The sequence below is a fragment of the Periplaneta americana genome, chromosome 12 (assembly GCF_040183065.1).
Source record: "Periplaneta americana isolate PAMFEO1 chromosome 12, P.americana_PAMFEO1_priV1, whole genome shotgun sequence".
NCBI lineage: Eukaryota > Metazoa > Arthropoda > Insecta > Blattodea > Blattidae > Periplaneta > Periplaneta americana.
Window position 1 is genome coordinate 5,620,126 of NC_091128.1, and position 18,600 is coordinate 5,638,725.

At 36.4% G+C, this 18,600-nt stretch overlaps 1 protein-coding gene across 10 annotated transcripts in view; it reads right to left on the reverse strand.

The window, feature by feature from the left end:
* LOC138710132 (nucleolar protein 12-like) overlaps positions 1-18,600 on the reverse strand; it is a 717,371-nt gene that overhangs the window by 680,458 nt on the left and 18,313 nt on the right. For all 10 annotated transcript variants that reach the window (XM_069840765.1, XM_069840766.1, XM_069840768.1 and 7 more), the window contains exon 4: positions 6,506-6,611. In XM_069840765.1, the coding sequence (XP_069696866.1) occupies positions 6,506-6,611 (106 nt within the window). The remainder of the gene's footprint in view (positions 1-6,505; positions 6,612-18,600) is intronic.

Sequence of the window (18,600 nt, forward strand, 5' to 3'; positions counted from 1 at the left end):
GTAACTTTCTTGTGGTGCACCTTGGGCATCTCTAACGGCAAAAAGATCCATGAACATAAGACACAACCTCAAAGACACCTGTTCCTTATACGAACAAACCTGAGAAATTAAAAAATTGTTAATGGAATGCTGAATTGCTATCTCAAGCTAAAGAGACAAAGTTAATGACAACCCTGACAAAACATAAGATTGAAGTGTTTATATTTATGGAAGCAAATCCTCCTCTAGATAAGCTGCCTCACTATCAATTCAAGGGTTGTACATTGTAACTTACAGGAAAATGCAAATTGCCAGTGGAATATTAGTGGGAGTGAGCAGTCTTCTTACATCTGGTTTTAAAATAATAAAAGAAATGGGTAACACTGTGGACAAGAGATAAATAGTGAAGTTATATAGAAGAAAGACAACCACTTCAAAATCTACGCTACTGATAGCACAGCAGTAATTGCAGTTCCTCAGCTCTTACAGTTCACAAATAAGATTGTACTCTTACTTACTTACTGGCTTTTAAGGAACCGGAGGTTCATTGCTGCCCTCACATAAGCCCGCCATTGATCCCTATCCTGAGCAAGATTAATCCATTCTCTATCATCATATCCCACCTCCTTCAAATCCATTTTAATATTATATTCCCATCTACGTCTCGGCCTCCCTAAAGGTCTTTTTCCCTCCGGCCTCCCAACTAACACTCTATATGCATTTCTGGATTCGCCCATACGTGCTACATGCCCTGCTCATCTCAAACGTCTGGATTTAATGTTCCTAATTATGTCAGGTGAAGAATACAATGCGTGCAGTTCTGTGTTGTGTAACTTTCTCCATTCTCCTGTAACTTCATCCCTCTTAGCCCCAAATATTTTCCTAAGCACCTTATTCTCAAACACCCTTAACCTATGTTCCTCTCTCAAATTGAGAGTCCAAGTTTCACAACCATAAAGAACAACTGGTAATATAACTGTTTTATAAATTCTAACTTTCAGATTTTTTGACAGCAGACTGGATGATAAAAGCTTCTCAACCGAATAATAACAGGCATTTCCCATATTTATTCTGTGTTTAATTTCCTCCCGAGTATCATTTATATTTGTTACTGTTGCTCCAAGATATTTGAACGTCTTCACCTCTTCAAAAGATAAATTTCCAATTTTTATATTTCCAATTCGTACAATATTCCCGTCACAAGTCATAATCATATACTTTGTCTTTTCGGGATTTACTTCCAAACCTATCTCTTTACTTGCTTCCAGTAAAATTCCCGTGTTTTCCCTAATCTTTTGTGGATTTTCTCCTAACATATTCACGTCATCCGCATAGACAAGGAGCTGATGTAACCCGTTCAATTCCAAACCCTGCCTGTTATCCTGAACTTTCCTAATGGCATACTCTTGAGAAAAGTTAAAAAGTAAAGGTGATAGTGCATCTCCTTGCTTCAACCCACAGTGAATTGGAAACGCATCTGACAGAAACTAACTTATACGAACTCTGCTGTATGTTTCACTGAGACACATTTTAATTAATCGAACTAGTTTCTTGGGAATACCAAATTCAATAAAAATATCATATAAAACTTCTGTCTTAACTGAGTCATATGCCTTTTTGAAATCCATGAATAACTGATGCACTGTACCCTTATACTCCCATTTTTTCTCCATTATCTGTCGAATACAAAATATCTGGTCAATAGTTGATCTATTACACCTAAACCCACACTGATGATCCCCAATACTTTCATCTACATATGGAGTTAATCTTCTCAAAAGAATATTGGACAAAATTTTGTACGACGTCAACAAAAGTGATATTCCTCGAAAGTTACTACAGTTAGTCTTGTCTCCCTTCTTAAAGATAGGTACGATTATGGACTCCTTCCATTTAAGAGTAGAGTAGAGTAGAGTATGTCTTGTAAGATTGTACTCATAGAGGACTTTAATACTCACTCACGCAACTGAAGCTGTAATAACAATATTGGAAATGCAACAGGAAAGGAAGTTGAAGGTATACTCAACTCTAGTATTTTGCAGTTAGTATACGACAGATCTGACACTCATACCTATATCTACATAATAATGGCTTGTTAACCATGCCTGATCTCCTCCCTGTGTCTGCAGACATATGTCAACACACTGAACAAGATACAGTACAGGATCTGGACACAGAATAGTCATTGCCAATATAAATCTGAAATGGGTAAAATTCGAGCTAGAGTGACATGGAATTTAAAAAATGCAGACTAGGAAAACTTCATGAAGTTTCTTGAGGCAGAATTGCAAGAAAAAAATAATGACTTTACTCGACCTACATGAGTGAAATATGTAGAAGCCTTAATGCTAAATTTTGAAATTTGCAAAAAAGCACATCCCAAGAGCAGCAATAAAAAAACTACAAATTATTCTGGTCTCAAGATTTAAAAAATAAAGAACGTGATGAGTTACGAAATACAGCTGAACAATTGGGACAAACAGGGTAACCTGGCTTGGAGACAACAGACAGCCCTCATCAGGAAGTCAGTTTTACAAGACAAAGTATGTTAATTTAATAATTTCATAATCAAACTAAACTTCCAGAAAGATTGCACGAAGTATCACAAATTTGTATCCAATACGTAAAACAGCGAAACTATACCAAAATAAAAACCAAAAATGTTTGAAAATAAGATCCTTCATTCTAATATTCAAATAACCAATGGCTTTGCTCTAGTCTATGCACAGGCTCCAAAGGAAGGAGTTTATGCAACAAAATGTGAAAATCTTTGAAGAAAAATACAATCAATCAATGGTACAACAGATCACATTTTCAAAGCTGCATTCAAAGATGAAGAACTTATACATGACTTAGAAAGTATCCAAAGGAACTCACCAGGAGAAGATAAATTCATGCAGAATTTTTCAAACACTCGGAAACAGAGGCAAAAAAAACTATTCTTGAGCTTTTTAATAAGATTTGGGAACTGGATTAGTACCCGTACAATGGTCAACAACATTTCTTAAGCCTTGTGTAATTCTGTATAATCCGGAAACTTTTCCTATTCAGAAAATAAACTTGATCCCTTGCAATTCCACTTTGAACAAGTTTCACTGCACATAAGTAAATAAATCTAATATATAAAAGTGAATGTGGGTATGTATGTATGTATGTATGTATGTTCCCTATACAAATCTACACGCTTTGACCAATATGTACCAAAGTTTGCACAGTTAACCTTCATAACCAGGAGAAGAACATAGGCTATATTAAAATTGTTAAAATGGAGTTAAATTGATTAAAAAAGTAAAAAATAAAAATAAATACCATCAAACATTCATGTATAATACTAAAATGCAATCTTCTACAGTCAATTGTTCTTTATTATTGTCTGTTGTATTCAACATCGACTTTCATGAGGCCATGGAAAAAGCAAAACGATATAAAATAACATTGTAGATACATCATGAAGGCCAAAATCTAGACAATTTATTCATGCAGTAAGTATCCTTACGCAGTCCAGAACCGTATTATGTGTTTCTCGAGACAGTTGTAGATAGTGAGCAGACTGTGTTTTATCAAACTGAATTCTTAAATTCTTTGAAATCACAAGGATTGCCAACACATAATTTAATACTTAATAATGAATCACCAATACCGTAGTACTATTGCGAAATATTGACCCACAAGAACTATGCAATGGAACAGGAATTGGTGTGAAAAAACTCATGACAAACGTGATAGAAGTGACAGTATTAACTGGCAAAAGGAAAGGAAAAGATGTTTTTATCCCACATATTCTTATGATAGCCAGTAACATGTCATTCGATTTTAAGCAACTGCCATTTCAGTGCAACTAGCATTCGTAATGACCGTAGTAAAATAAAGCTCAAGGATAGTCGCTCAAAGTTGCAGACATTCACCTAAATCTCCGTGTTTTTCATATTGTCAATAATTGCGTAACTTGCTTCCAAGTGAGCACACCTAAACATATATACATATTGTCCACACTTGTGGAGTAACGGTCAGCGCGTCTGGCCGCGAAACCAGGTGGCTCAGGTTCGATTCCCGGTCGGGGCAAGTTACCTGGTTGAGGTTTTTTTCCGGGGTTTTCCCTCAACCCAATACGAGCAAATGCTGGGTAACTTTCGGTGCTGGACCCCGGACTCATTTCACCGGCATTATCACCTTCATCTCATTCAGACGCTAAATAACCTAGATGTTGATACAGCGTCGTAAAATAACGCAATAAAAAATATATACATATTTATACAAAAGACGGGAAAACGAATTGTATGCATATCAATGAGACTTTTGTCATGTTCCTAATGTACGAGTAGTATGTGAATATACGTAAGCCCACTGAAAATAAGACATTAATTTACATTTTCTTTATTTTTGTTCATTTGAATTGATTGGGATGCCGATATTTTAAATCCAAGATTTGGACGGCAATCATTTCGATATACTACTTAATTCTAAAATATATATCTTTCAAAATATTATTGCCCATGTCCAATAATATGTTATTGCGAAATTTTATCTGTGTAATCAGGTTGCCAGTGTAGTATGTCAAGAGTTGTGGAAAGAACGGTCACTTCATTTTCTATAACATAGGATGTCTTTCAGAATATTATTATTTATGCTGAACAATGACTTCTTGCAAAATTATACTCTATCTGCATTCTATATATAAAATAAAAAGTAATATATTTAATATGTTCTAAATTTGTTAGATATTATATCTTACGTCATATTTTAAAAAGCCCTGGTATGATATAAGCGGGCGTACAGCTGTCAAGGTGTAAAAAATATTCCAATATAAATTGAATTACATACGTATATATTGATTCTTTGGTACGACCAATAGATAAATTTAGGCTCACGATGACACCCCAACGATTCAGAGTGGGAACAAGGGAATTCTCTAATCACCATCAGCTGTCTCTGAAGTTCAAGTGAAAGCACACATAGACATGAAATTACGTGAAATGTGTGTCAGCACAGCTTCAGTTAAATGTACAGATCTTATAATTATTTTTTCTCTGCCTCTGTACAAATTCACATTTGTGGCGGGGAGGAAAGGAGACAGCAGAAAAATTAATGGTGTTTAATACGCTGACAGCCACGACTAAGATAAAGCACTTGAAATTTAGCGGTAACTGACCGGCAGAAATAAATAAACAAAACAAATAAATATATCAATTTGAAACAAAGTTGAACGTCAGGCACATGATGAAATATTTTCTTTTCTGTGCCTGATCTACAATTGTTTTAAAATTAGTTAAACTTGGCAGGCATTTGGCTAAGGAGTATTAATTCATGTAGGCTAAGTGAAGTTAAGTAAAGATTCATCTTTATGTGCGAGAAAAGTTTAGTAAAACAATTCGTTTTGGTTGTCTATAGTTGGGTTCCCGACATTTCCGAAAATTTAACAACCAGTTCATTTGAAAACAGAAGCAGAAAGAAAAACCTGGGCAACACCGGGTACTATCAGCTAGTAAACAAATAAAATAGCTTTAAAACACTTTCTGTTCCGTGCTGTTCAATACTCCGTAAAACTAGCAATCCCTTTCCATGCCTTCAATAGCATTTTTCATGAGTCCCAGTTTAACATGCAAACATAAATTGAACACATTTTAAGGATATAATAAATGCGCCCACATCACAATTTCACTAATTATAGTTATGATTAAGAGCTTAAAAAATATAATCCATATTTTCACAAGTTTCATTCATAGCTATTATAAAAGTTGCAAGTTTGGAGGGAGGTTCATAGTCTTTATTTGAGAAAAGTCAATGAAGTATTACTGGACAGATTTGTATGTAACATCACTACACACCCTGATCTGAATCATAGGAAAAGCAGCTTTGAAAGTTGATAGCCATAGGGAACAATGTTCCATGTCCGCACAATACCGGGGATTATCTCAACACCACAGACATGTGACATGAAGCCTTGTCTTGATTTTAAAGAGATAATGGAATGCAAATGCTGGAATGACAATTCTCCAGGAAACATATCCAAGCACTGCAAATCAAGCATTCAGGTAAACTCCCTGTAAAGTTGATTTTTTAATAATTTTGAGAGAAAAATTGTTCCGGGGCCGGGTATCGACAATTTAAGTCACACAGAGTTAGTGTGCACTCAATGTTGGTTGCTTGACGGTTGTCAGCCCACTTTGAGGTCTGTGGATATAGAGGGAAAAGTTGGATCAGTGTCGGGTAGAGTTCCCGGGTAGCTCAGTTGGTAGAGCGTTGGTACATTTAACCAAACATCCCAGGTTTGATACCCGGCCCCGGAACAATTTTCCCTCAAAATTATACGTATCCAAGCACTGTCCACTATAAATTCCAACTTGGTATTAGCAGCCAGAATTTAAATCTAAATCTCAGACAAATATACTGGTCAACTGGCTAATGTTGCACTTGCATAAACTCTGTGAAGCAAAAATTTATGCCAGCTTTTTAATTGGTAGTCCAATTTTAAATTGCCCTTTTAGCCTAAAGTCTTCATGGAGTTAAATATAAATTTCATACATACTTCTAGCTGTAATCGCTTTCTTTCTTCTTTCAACTGCTGCTCAAACTCTTCTTGAGCTTTCTTCTTTCGCTGTAGTTTTCTTTTATGGAATCCAGTCAGAAATTCTCTACAACAAAGAAGTACACTGACATATAGAACTTATATAACAGACACTAATACATTCTAAATACTGTTGAACACTAAACAAAATGCTCTCTTTCATGCAGTTTCTCTTTATAATTGCTTACAAATAAAAATTATTCATATTACAACAATAAGTGTAATCTTTGCAATTCTAAATTTAACATTACAGCTAAAGCATAAAACGAAACTTTCTTAATGGTACTTCCATAACCATATAATGTGACTATTTACAGGCTATGTTCTACTGAATGAAAGTGTTGAATAGGGTGTATTGAAAAAAAAATTCCGAAATTCAAAACATAAGAGTACACAAAATTTGCCTTCTAGTCCACACAATATGCAGTAAAAAAAACAAATACATATTTTTAACAAGTCACTAGAGATGTAAAGTTTACCATATAAAGTAAAATGTTTTTTTTTTTAATTATTTTCATAATTCTTTAATGCATGGTCACAGTGGAACTAAGAAAAAGAAACCGTTGTTTGATGAAGATTATTTCATGGTAGTAGGAAGAAGGAAACTGGCAAAATTGAAATTCTTACAGAATCCTTTCCAGGCGAATATAGGCTAAATAATTATTTCAATGAAAGACAGGAAGCAAGTCATACACTTAGGAACAAAAAGAGAGATTACTTGAAGGAGAAACAAATAGTAAGAATAAAAACATTAGAGATTTATATAAGGGCATAAAAGAATTTAAGAAAGGATATCAGGCAAGGGTAAACATGATCAAGGATGAGAACGGTGACTTGCTTGCATTCTCATTTCATCCTAAACAGACAGAAAAACTATTTTGGGCAACTACTAAATGTACATAGGCCAAATAGAAATGATCAGAACGAAATTCAAATACAAATTGCTGAACCTTTGATACCGAATTCACACTTTCTGGAAAGGTGAAAAAGTACAAGTCTCCAGATATTGATCAAATTCCAGCAGAATTAATACAAGAGGGTGAAGCACATTATCTAGTGAAATTATAAGATGTGCTTGCTACTTGGGAAAAGGAAACTGTGCTAGAACAATGCAGAGTCTCCATGTATTGTGCGTGTCTTTGAGAAGGGAAAAAAGGCTAACTCTAGTAGCTTTCGAGAAATATCACTTTTGTTGATGTCATACAAAATTCTGTCCAATATTCTTTCTTAACCCACTCTTTCCAACACAGCTTTTTACACATCCTAAGTATTTAAAGCTGTCCATTTGCTCTACTGCCTCATTTAGTAGTAGTGAGACCTAGTCAGTGCTAGTGGTAATAATAGATCTAGTAGTAGTGGTAATAGTAGGCCTAGTAGTGGTCATAGTAGACCTAGTAGTAGTGGTAATAATAGGCCTAGCTAGGCCATCAGCTATATTTTCACTAATTTCTTTGCATTTAATATAACCAAAAATTAGAAGTGCATGCTGCACAAAACGGAAATTACATGATTAATTAATTTATTGTGAAACAAAACAGTTTTAGACAGATATAGTCTGCGGATTTTCTTATGCACTCTGCTATTATAATCCACTGTAATGTGATGGCACCTAACCGTTACATACATTGTTGAAATCAGTCTTATAAACCTGATTAATGTGTTTCTGGAAAAACTTTTATCCAAGAAATATTCCGACTTTCTGTAAACACATTCAAAGGAGGAACTGCATTTGGAACATTCTTCCAAATATTAAGATATGCATGCCTTCCTGAGCATCCTACAATAGTAGCTATGTTCGAACAAATATTTGCGGCGCAGTATTTCGCCATTTTCTTATTATTTCCCTTCAAGTGTAATTATATTTATTCGTACTCCTCAATAAGCATGAACTGCTTGCACTCCCGGGGAAGCATCAACTCCCTTTAATGGCGGCCAAACAGCGGTTCAATTTTGTACACGAAACTAGCGCCGTTGGTGTCTCTAGTTACATATTACAAACTCTTTGGAAGGAAATGATTTAGGTTTCCGCCATAGCTGCCTTTTCTAAGTGGTCTAGCTATAATATGTCCAGAAAATTGATTCTGAGGAATTTACAAGTTAGAAAGAGGAATGTTTCCTCCTCACCTCAGCCTTCGCACTTTGGGAGATGCAGCTATGTTAAAAAATAGGGATAGGGAAGTGCAGGACAAGGTGCAGTAAGTATGGACCATTTCGTATCTCGTGAGACCTATCTTTCTGTCAGGGAAGAAGAAAGTAAGCTTCTCAACTTCTCTCCCTCGCTACAGTTCTACTCGTACGTAGCAAGCAAGCTCACTTACCTCCACCATAAGGTTCTTACTATATCTTATGGCACATGCAAGCATTTTATTTCACGACATAACGAATGACCTACACCAATATTTGTGTATAATCATTCAGACATTTAAAGTGTGCACCAAAGGTTAGAAAAAAAAAAAAAAAAAAGATGGCTTATACATAAAACGAAAAAAAAAAAAAATGTACCGGTAATTATTTTTGTCTTAATACTATTCACATCCAGGGTTGGCAAAAAAGAAAAACAGTTTTATTTAAAAAATCAAAAACATGTTTGTTTCTTTAAACTGTTTCTTAAGGTACGGTCACACGTCGCTACTTTTGCAGCGCTACTTTTATACTGCAGCTGCAAAAGTTGCGTGACGTGTTCACACGTAAGCCAAAAGTAGCGCGCTGCACGCTACTTTTCATGCTGCGCAACCCGAGTGCTGCAAAAGTAGCAACTGGAGGTTGCGAGTCTGTTCACACGCGAGGCGCTACTTTTGCAGCCGCAGTCATGCTGCAGGTTCCCATCTCCGTGTTGACTTCTCAATATACATTTTGTGGTTATGTTCGCATTATTAAGAAACTCATGCAAAAGCTTCCTTACCTATTATTTGCTTTTCTGTCATATCTAGTATTCAGAAATTGACATTATTTTTACTATAAAGCTTTTAAAAATGCCTATATACTTAAATGATAACCAACAGTATATTCACGTAATCAATGTTGGCAACCCTCCTGTTTGGAACTACGCTACAGATAATTTAAAAAATGAATTATATCGTCTCCAATTATGCTTGGACTGTGTTGTGTATTTAATAACTGTTACAAATAATTTATTTTCATCACATTTAACATTAAAATATATCCAAATAATAAAAGTGTCATTGACACATTTGGGTGGTAACACTGGTTGCAACCACAGCAAAAGTTTCAACAAAACCGATATCAAAAATGCTGCGGCTGCAACCCTGAGAACCCTGTTCACACGTCGCTACTTTTATGCTACCTCCACACTCTCGCCGAGTCGACCCGAGTGCCACTCGGCGAGCGCAAACCGTGTTGTTGCGAGCGATGTACCCGTCCACACTCTCGCCGAGCCGAGGTGAGGCGAGGCGTTCAGTTGTGACGTGTACACGATGGAAGTTACCGAATTGCTGCTGCATCAGCTCTGTGTGCTCTTAGTTATTACAACTATTGGTAACATATCACACCAAAAAAGTCGGAAGCCTCGGAAAAAAAAAGATGGTGGATGAAGCTATACACAAAAATCGGACGAGATGAATTTGCCGATATTACATTTTTTCTCATTTAGTATAATGTAACTTGTCTATGAACATTTCCACATGGCAACGATTTTATTATTACACAATATATCGACTCTAATGTTATCACAATATCTTAATAGGAATTTATAAATGATTAATAAAAATATGACTATTCATTTGTTTCCCAAGATAATTAAAGCCATTTAAAACTACATATTAATTTATATTGCAGGGACATGTTAGAAAATATCTTTAACTAGCAATTTTTGTGAACCATCAGGAAAATTTGATAACTTCTGTATCGCCAATTATTTCAAAGAAAGACACAACTGAGAAAAGCGATACCAGACAAATTGCGGCTCGCCATATTGGCAGCTAGAATAACTGAAATATATTGAACAGACAGTCGCGGAAATTTGATAAGTGGTGGTCCTCCAGCTTGGGATTTGGGCGAAGGACTAACAACCCATCACCGTAAAAAAAAAGAGCTTGTTGCGAAACCTCAATATAAAATGTATCTTTTGAAAAAGTGGAAAAATTCAAGTACGTTGGAGCAACAGATAAATGACACTCGAGGGGAAATTAAACGCAGAATAAATATGGGAAATGCCTGTTATTATTCAGTTGAGAAACTTTTGTCATCCAATCTGCTCCCGAAAATGCTGAAAGTTAGAATTAAAAAAAAACAGTTACTATATTACCGGTTGTTCTGTATGGTTGTGAAACTTGGACTCTCACTTTGAGAGAGGAACAGAGGTTAAGGGTGTTCGAGAATAAGGTGCTTAGTCAAATATTTGGGGCTAAGAGGGATGAAGTTACAGGAGAATGGAGAAAGTTAAACAACGCAGAATTGCACGCATTGTATTCTTCACCTAAATAATTAGGAACATTAAATCCAGACGTTTGAGATGGGCAGGGCATGTAGCAAGTATGGATGAATCCAGAAAAGCATATAGAGTGTTAGTTGGAAGACCTGAGGGGAAAAGATCTTTGGGGAGGCCAAGGTGTAGATGGGAGGATAATATTAAAATGGATTTGAGGCAGGTAGAATATTATGCTAGGGACTGGATTAATTATGTCCAGGATAGGGACCGATGGCGGGCTTATGTGAGGGCGGCAATGAACTTCCGGATTCCCTAAAAGTTATTTGTAAGAAGTAATTGAGTACAAGAGTCTACACCAGTGGTATTCACTAGAAATTAAAGGAGAGCCGAAAGTGGAAAATAGGAACTTGTCGAGAGCCACAATGCATTTTACAGTATTGCAGCTTAACAAAATGCGCAGATTTTTAATTATTATATAATTTGGTGTATTATTGTTATTGTTATTATTATCATCAGCATCATCGTGATCATTATCAAATATTTATAATACAGTACTGATATTTTGAAGTTAAAGGGCGGACTCTGCTATTCTTATGCAAATCATACGATACGAGCAGGTTGATTTGATGTTTTATTTCACCTGTAATCTGTTTTGAATGAGTTTGGAAATTCAGAAAATAAAGTGTCACATACAGCTACAAGACACTCCTTAACAATCACCGAATCTATAAATAGCTTAATGTCTGCTACGTGGCACGATGCTTTTGTTGTCAATTGATTTTTATGTACAGAGAATACATTACTTTCTATACAGATATTACGGAATTTTTAACATTTTCAGCTTCTCTATCTTTGATTGGGAATCTTTTGAATACCTGTTACAAAAATTTGAATGCACGCTATGTCTATTAAGATAAAAACATTTATAACGCAGTATTATATCAAGACATAGTAAGACATGAGACATGACACTGCTGTACCTTTTTAAAAATGAAAACAAATGCGCGTCGTTGTTGAACGCCTTCACTGGCAGTAAGGATACAGGGTAACCAAAGATTTCCCCAGTTGCACATTATTACAGAAATTAAAAAGAAAAGGTAAAAAAAATAGTAATAGCAGGCCCAATATTAATTCAATAGCCGCAATAAATCACTTTAAGAGCCGCATGCGGTCCGCGGGCCGCGTAGGGAGAACCACTGGTCTACACTTTTTGTTATTGTATCTGGGGTGACGCTCGGGTTCACCATTCGCTTCCTTTGACTCGGACACCAAAAACCGACACGGAGCGGAGCGCAGGCGAGTGCGAGTCTAGGCGAGACACGGCGAGGCGAGGCGAGGCGAGCTCACCGTCCACACTCTCGCGCTCGCCTTGGCTCGGCTTGACTCGGCGAGAGTGTGGAGCTAGCATTAAGTTGCGCGCAGCATGGAAAAGTAGCGGGCAGCAGGTTCGGCACCCGCTACTTTACGGTTCCACCGTTGTTCACACGTCGCAGTACAAGAGTTGCGCAGTTTTTTGTATTGCAGCACTGCAAAAGTAGCGACGTGTGATCGTACCTTTATACTGTTTTAAATGGTGACATGAAATAGTGCGTTCTTAAAATATGTTGTTTTCGTTAACTAATGCTGAGTTCTTGGCAATAAAGCTTGCTCTCCTTCATTTCTCGCACACAGTGGATTTAGAGGAAAGGGCTGGACGTATGATTCTGATCCATTTCTTTCTGAAGACTGTATAATGGGCAAAGTGATGAAGAAAAAATTCCAATTTTGTTGACGTGTTTTGACAAACAATCATACCCTGTGAGTAATCGAAAGGATGCAACTGCACTTTGTCTTGGATACTCAGGAATTATATATGAAGAGTTCGCGGGAAAAATAATGAATGTCACAGTTTTCTTAAGGTTGATGTCATTATCTAATTCAATGGATCACTGCGAAATTTAATGTTATTCTTATGAAAAATGGTAAAAAGGAGAATTATCACCACGAATACAGTAATCCTTTCCTTTATTTTCTATAGAAACAGCACTACATCTTGCAGTTACAGACTCAATTAGACCATTATCTAATCCTTAACAGAAATGCGACATTCATCGTTTTTCCCCGCGAACTCTTCATATTGTACATTGAGATGTTCCCATCTTTTTCATTTGAAATTTCATGGAAATGGTACATTTTGATATTCTGAGTTTATTAAGCCTTTATCTGTTGAAAATGATGAAGTTGACATGGTGTTTTGAAAAATAATCATTATCATCCAAACAAATATATGGTCCAAGGCTTGTTACGGAGTGAATGAGTCATTCTCACTTCAACTTATTTTTTGGATGGCCCAAAGATCTCTTCCCCTGGGGACGGTATTGAAGCATGGATTTTAGAATCTATTCTGATTCATTCGTTGTACATGGTTTTCCACTGCAGCTGGTACTTATTTATAAACTGTAAGACTGGTTGTAATTGAAGTTCTTGGATGATATCCTCATTTCTCTTGCGATCCAAGTGAGTATATCCTAGTGTTGCTCTCATAAATTTCCTTTCACAGGTTGTTATTCTGCTGATATATGAGGAGCATCATTTCAAAACGTGTTAAGTCCCCCAGTGGACGAAATTAAATTTGTTACTTTCCATTTATTTATCTTTCATGCTGTGAAGTCTGATGGTTCCAAGTCGTCATATTTGTAAACTGTGAAACCAGTACTTAAAAATGGTTTTGTGTAGTGTTTTGAAAACTTCTCCGGTTTACGAGTAATCCAGTTTTTCGTCGTTCGTGTAAAAAAATTTTAAGTTGCACATAATACGTTTTGAAACAATGCTCCTCATATGTACTTCTTATTGTCCATGCTTCACTTCCAAAACATAGTACAGGTATAACTAAGATTTATAGAAGTATATTCTTGTGTATCACTGTACTAGGGAAGGCTTCATAATTTTGTTGATTATTCCCATTGTTTTATTGCATTTGCAAATTTTAGAAGTTATATCTGTTTCACCAAGAAATGTTAAATTATAGTCAAGATACATAAACTCATTTACTCTTTCTATTAATTTGTTTAAGGAAATTTTGCTTGCGACCAGGTATTTCCCAGGAAATATGACTTTTGTTTTTTTTTTTTTCAATATTGATTTCCATGTCGTATTTTGTGCTCATCATATTTAGATTATGCACTGAATACTGAAGCTCATCTTCATCGCTTGCAACTAGGGCTAAATCATCAGCAAAGAGCAGACTATCAATCTGTAAACTTCGACTGACAGAAATTGAACCATGACGCATCTGTTTCCAATTGCTAATGATTCTGTTTATACATATAATGAGAAGTAATGGAGATGGGTCACAACCTTGTCTTACTCTGCTACGAATTTGCTGCCAATCTGAAAGTCTATTTTTGTTTCTAACTGCTATCAAAGTTGTTTTGTAAACGTTATGAATGTTAATTAAAAGCTGTTGGGGGACATGATCATCTGCTAGCACCTGAAATAATTTATTCAATTGACTCTATCGGAAGATTGTTTAAAATCAATAAAAGCAATGTGTGTCTCTAAGTTGAATTCTCTATGTTTTCAATTAGCAATTTCAATGTAAAATAACCATCACAGCAAAACTTGTCTTTACGAAAACCATTTTGTTCTTCTTACTTACTTACAACTTACAAATGGCTTTTAAGGAACCTGAAGGTTCATTGCCGCCCTCACATAAGCCCGCCAGCGGTCCCTATCCTGTGCAAGATTAATCCAGTCTCCATCATCATACCCCACCTCCCTCAAATCCATTTTAATATTATCCTCCCATCTACGTCTCGGCCTCCCTAAAGGTCTTTTTCCCTCCGGTCTCCCAACTAACACTCTATATGCATTTCTGGATTCGCCCATACGTGCTACATGCCCTGCCCATCTCAAACGTCTGGATTTAATGTTCCTAATTATGTCAGGTGAAGAATACAATGCGTGCAGTTCTGTGTTGTGTAACTTTCTCCATTCTCCTGTAACTTCATCCCGCTTAGCCCCAAATATTTTCCTAAGCACCTTATTCTCAAACACCCTGAACCTATGTTCCTCTCTCAGAGTGAGAGTCCAAGTTTCACAACCATACAGAAGAACCGGTAATATAACTGTTTTATAAATTCTAACTTTCAGATTTTTGGACATACCAAATATTCATCATAAGACAAATAGAAAAATTTCACGAATGGGATACAGAATTACATCTGCTGTTTATTGATTTTAGACAAGCATTTGACAGTGTGTGCAGAAGCGCACTCTACGAAGCACTGGGAGAATTAGGTATTCAAGTTAGTCATGAGAACAAATTCAGTAATAGCATCTCTTTTAATGCTGGGGTGAAACAGGGAGACAGATTATCCACAACGTTATTTAACCTGGCAATACATCAGGCAATCGAAAAAGTAGACCAAAAAGGCCCTACATTCCTCAAGTCAAGCCAAATATGTGCATACGCAGATGATATTACCATTATCACTAGGAACCTGGCAACTCTTAAATGATTAACAACAGAACTTCCTAATGCAGCTCAACTAATGGGATTAATGATTAATCAAGAGAAAACTAAGTATATAGCAATGCCTACCGCCAAAACTAGAAACATTCCTCAAAACATATCAGTAGGAGATATGATGTTTGAAGTAGTTAAACAACTGAAATACTTGGGCGCCATAATCGATTACAACTGCGATATGAGTGTAACTGTTAAGGACAGAATACTGTCAGGCAACAGAGTATACTTTGTGAATGTTAAATTGCTTAGTAGTCGGCTAATTACGAGAACAACCAAACTAAACATATACCACACTTTAGTAATAACATATGGATCTGAGGCATGGACACTAACTAAAGTAGAAGAAGATCTCCTATGGTGTTTCGAGAGATAAATTCTAAGAAGAATATACGGACCGGTATATGAAAACGAATGGCAGATACGGTATAATGAAGAAATCAATCAACTGATTGGAGGACAAGATATTGTTACATTTATAAAATCCCAGAGGTTGAGATGGCTGGGACACATACAGAGAATGGACGAAAACAGAATTCCCAAGAGAATACTACAAGGGAAAGTCCACAACAGAAGAAGGGAAGGAAGACCTAAGAAGAGATGGCTGGATGGGGTCATCAGGGACCTAGAAAGAAGACTGAAGATAGGACAGAATGGAGGACTGTTGTACGAGCAGCCAAAACCCACCCAGGGTTGTAGTGCCAGATGACGATGATGATGATGATGATTTTGTTCTTCTCCAATGACATCTTCATATATACTTTTTTTTTCTATTTGGTTATTTAACGACGCTGTATCAACTACTAGGTTATTTAGTGTCAATGGGATTGGTGATAGCGAGATGGTATTTGGCGAGATAAGGCCGAGGTTCGCCATATATACCTGACATTGGGGAAAACCTCGGAAAAAACCCAACCAAGTGGGAATCGAATCTGTGCCTGTGCACAACTTCAGATCAGCAGCCAAGTGTGGCACCAGTGGTACCTTCTTACATAAAACATGTTTTACACAGAGTTGTGAGATGTGTATTGTCAAAATTAGTGAAATACCAGATGTTTTAAAGAAAAATTCGGAAAACTGGCATTTTAGATATTTTAAATCTATCGCGCTATTTGTTAAGCTAAATAAAAGTTATTCATAAAACTAATATCCTACTAACTGAAAAAAAAAACCTTTTATGAAACTTAATGGTGAGTTTCATAAAAAAAATAATATTTTCAAATTTACCTCAATTTGACAGTGATACACAGACCTAATCTTTGACAACATTACACAAAGTTCGACAGTCCAGTTTTGAATTGGAACAAACTTGTAATTCAAGCATTAGGCACCTGTTCCTGCACTTGACCATATGTGTGGTTCATAGTGAGCTTAAGAGTGATTATTCCGCGGGGGCACAAGCCAATTATACACACCATCCCATCTCTTGAAATAAACACTTTTTTTTAATGGAGGTTCTTCATCATCAGAATTTCGCTTCCCTAAATATTTAGACAGCAAAATTAAAACACCAATATGTACTTTGGATGTACTATTTATTTTATTACTTGGACCACATAACAGAAACACAAAGACATATTTCCAATCAAACTGAATATCCGGATTTCTGATTTGTTATGATGTCACTATCAAGTACCATATCAATTACTGAGCAAGTGATCATCATGAATGAGACTATGTCTGGTGGAGTTCCCGGGTAGCTCAGTGGTAGAGCGCTGGTACGTTCTACCAGAGGTCCCGGGATCGATACCTGGCCCCGGAACAATTTTTCCCTTGAAAATTATTCAAGTATACATATGTCACAAGGCTTGTTAGTGTCAGTGAGCCATTTGCAGTCCACCTTTTTTTCTGGACATCCCAAAGACAGTATTGAAGCATGGATTTTGGAAGTCTATCACGATTCATTCGTTGTACATGGTTTTTCCACTGCAGCTAGTACTTGTTTATAAACTGTGACACTGGTTGTAACTGAAGTTCTTGCATGATATCCTCATTTATTTTGTGGTCTAAGTGACTATATCCTAGTGTTGCTCTCATAAATTTCATTTCACAGTCCTAATTTTCCATTGTGTATAGTTGTAAACATGTATAATCTTAGAAAAACGACCAACTGCCATACATGCTTCAAATACTTCAGATGATTCAGTGAGAGCTTAGGTTTACATGTGAAAAAATTACTTAAGCACACTCTGTTTTTCCTTGTTTTTTTTTTTTTTGTTGCTTTTTCTATCTGTTTATAGATCAAGTGTTACAACTAATCTACAACAAAGATATAATCAAGGAGTAAATTAGGTGCAAAATAAACATCCTTTCCCTAGTCGTGTGAACCAAGAGCTGCCTAAAGTGGACTTAAACAAACTCACACTACAGGAGACTGATCATTTTTGTGTGTAAGGCTGTACTCCCTTATTTCCAAACATTAAACTTAGGTAATATTAATTATTTCTGGGGTACACATGTGCCCCACTTAGTATACGTTCTCAGAGCTTGTTACGCAGTAAATATAATGAGGTTACATAAGCATATACAGGGTGATTCAAAAGTCGCGCAACGTAGGACATCTCCATTATTAGTGTAAGTACAAAAAATAGTTTCAAATAAATGTTTTAGATAATGGTACGTGTAGTTCATGTGCAAAATTTAAAGAAAATCATAAGAGCCATTTTTGAGAAAATTGCAACAAACCTGTTCGCGTTTCAAGTAAAGTACCAGTTTGGTTAGGGAAAACGCATCCAAAACTGAGATTTCACATCTCTGGAGGGTACGAAACTTAAATTAGAAATGTGGTTTGGGTCGCGCGCCGTAATTAGTAGTGTTTTTTTGTGTAGACAGGTGAGTAAGTGCTAGTTTCACCAGTGAACCAGGTAGCAACAGACAATGTACACTTTTCCTGAGAGGGTGGAAATGGTTCTCATCCATGCGGGAGGCCTGAGTCTACGGGAAGCAGTAGAAGAATATCACAGATGGCATCCAGAGCAACCTACCCCACATCACGGAAGCATTGGTCATTTAATGGAACGGTTCAAGACATCACGCAGTATCCACGACAAAAAAACGTTCAGGGCAGCCTCGTACAGCAACAGTGGATGCAAACGCAGCTAGTATACTAGCTAAGCTGGTAGTCAGTCCATCACGGTCAACCAGGGAAGTGGCGCAAGAATG